The sequence below is a fragment of the Condylura cristata genome, unplaced genomic scaffold (assembly GCF_000260355.1).
Source record: "Condylura cristata isolate star-nosed mole 26May11 unplaced genomic scaffold, ConCri1.0 scaffold00004, whole genome shotgun sequence".
Lineage (NCBI taxonomy): Eukaryota > Metazoa > Chordata > Mammalia > Eulipotyphla > Talpidae > Condylura > Condylura cristata.
The window spans coordinates 12,221,620-12,223,740 of record NW_004567105.1 but is presented as its reverse complement, the minus strand read 5'-3'; the positions used below and the strand labels follow the sequence as shown (position 1 = coordinate 12,223,740).

General features: G+C 49.9%; 1 protein-coding gene across 2 annotated transcripts in view; it reads right to left on the bottom strand.

Annotated features, from left to right (window-relative positions):
• Positions 1-1,793, bottom strand: part of UHRF1BP1L (UHRF1 binding protein 1-like) — a 55,475-nt gene extending 53,682 nt beyond the window's left edge. Inside the window, exon 1 of one of the 2 annotated variants that reach the window (XM_004675769.2) lies at positions 1,512-1,793. In XM_004675769.2, coding sequence (XP_004675826.1) covers positions 1,512-1,555 — 44 coding nt within the window. In that variant the 5' untranslated portion in view covers positions 1,556-1,793. The remainder of the gene's footprint in view (positions 1-1,511) is intronic. The other variant, XM_012720479.1, reaches the window with a different exon arrangement.
• Between the last annotated feature and the right edge of the window lie 328 nt (positions 1,794-2,121).

Sequence of the window (2,121 nt, the reverse complement as noted above, 5' to 3'; positions counted from 1 at the left end):
AAAAAAAAAAAGTAATCGTAAAGGCTCAATTCTGAATATGTAGGTACTGTTTTATGATATAAGCCATTATTTCTACTGTTAATTTTTAAGACTCCTCAACAACTCTGTTAGAGAATTATATGCCAATGCCCTAAGGCACTACTGATTGAATTAACTTTTCTCTTAAGCATATAGGCTGGAAGTTAGTCATTGGGAGAATATGAAAACACATGCAGATCATTTTTTATAGGTCTGAAATTTCTTGGAGAACCGTGTATGATTTGGGGACATCTGATATGTCAGTCCTTAACAAACAATAAAAAAATAGAGATGAAACATTCTTCAAAAATAATTCGGTATTAGATCGTATGTACAATTTTAAAAGAAAGTTTCCAATAGTGATAATATTAAGAAATGTATATTCATAGTGCTGCTACAATTTGTTACTTTTTAAGAAACTGTTATACGGTGTAAGTGAAGAAATGTTATAAGTGAAGAAAATATTTGCTGATTCACAGAAATAGTGATTTTGTTTTCCATATACAGCCTGTAGTATTCATCCATCTGGGGAATCAAGAATTATATCTGCAAGTATAAATCATTATAAGCAAACGTTTTCCTAAAATCAGTTAAAAGCAATCATTAAGTTACAAATAAAGAAAAGGCTTCAACTAAGCGCCTTTAATTGGTTGCTAACCAGTTGGAAACAAGATACCAGATTAGGGGGAAAAAGATCCTACATTTAGCCTGTGTCTTGAGACAAATATGGAGATGCCAGGAGCAGTTAACAAACTGCCAGCTTTACTGAGTCATGTTTCTGACTAAAACCGCGTTATGAAATGGAAATAATATAAACTCTTGGGTTTGTCACCCCAGATGTTGACTCCCTTACTGTATCAGTCTCAGATTTTAAAAAGCAAAAAGCAGTTTTGTAAGAACGATGTGGGGCTTTAAAAAAAAAAAAAAAGGACTCTGGAAAGAACTTGCCAAGGCTGAGGACTCTGGTTATTTACCTAAAACAAATCATAACTGTGCAAACCGGCACACCCTCTCATGCATCAGAGCTGGAACGGCGAGGCAGGGTGAATTCAAAACAAGAGCAAGGTTAACATTTCACGGAGAAGGCACACAGCCTGGGACGTAGGAGTCCACGCTGCGCCAGGCGGCCTCGGTTAACGGAACCGCGCCGCTCCAGTGGAGACAGCACCCGGCTCAGGTTCATTCCCGCACGCAAACCGACACCTGCATGACGCCCAAGTTCTCCAGCCACCACAGGACCTCACAAGAGGGGTCCCAGACGCCCCCGGCGCCGAGTAGCCGGGCGATCCAGCCGCAGCCTCCCTCAACCGCCTCCACGAGCCTGCAGGGCGCGGAACCGCTCCAGGGGCTGGTTCTGGTGCGCGGAGGCGACGGGCCATCCGGGGTCCGGCTGAAGCGGGGAGCCCAAGGGTGGTCCCTGCTGCCAGCGAGGCCGCCTCCGGTGCCAACCCGGGCAGGAGCGGACAGGCCCGGATGCCGAGGTTCTCACTGACCTGGAGAGGTGCTTCAGGATCTGTTTCTTGATGAGCCCAGCCATGGTGCCCCGGCGGGAGGTGCCGCGTCCCCTCTCGGCTCGTCACTGCCGCCTCTCTTCGTGATCGTCCCTTTTTATGTCGGGGTTAACCCGGCCGGAGGAGCGGCTCCTGAGAGTACACGCCCGGGAGAGACCCGAGGCCTTGGCCGAGGCCACAGCCGCCGCCGCCGCTCCCGCCGATGACCCGGAGCATGGCGCTCAGGCCTCCACTGCCGCTGCCAGCGCCATCTTGGCTGCAGCATCACCTAAGAGACCTGAGGGAGTGCGGGGGCGGTGCGGGTTCGGGGCGGTGCGAGCTGGGCGGGGCGGGACTAATGTCGGAGGGGCGTGGTTAGAATGGGAGGGGCGATCTTGGGTTGGGCGGAGTTAGCGCGGGTTGGGCGGAGCTAGCGCAGGCTGGACGGGCATAGTTGGTGGGTGGGCAAAGCGGGAGGGAGCAGGTGGAATTGCCTGTAAGCTGCTGCCACCTTATCTCTGGACCGCAACCGGATTCCCTCGACTGCCCTGATTGTATTGAGTTCTTTGGATACCAGTCCCAGAAATTTCCAGGCCTTCAGTCTACCTCTCTT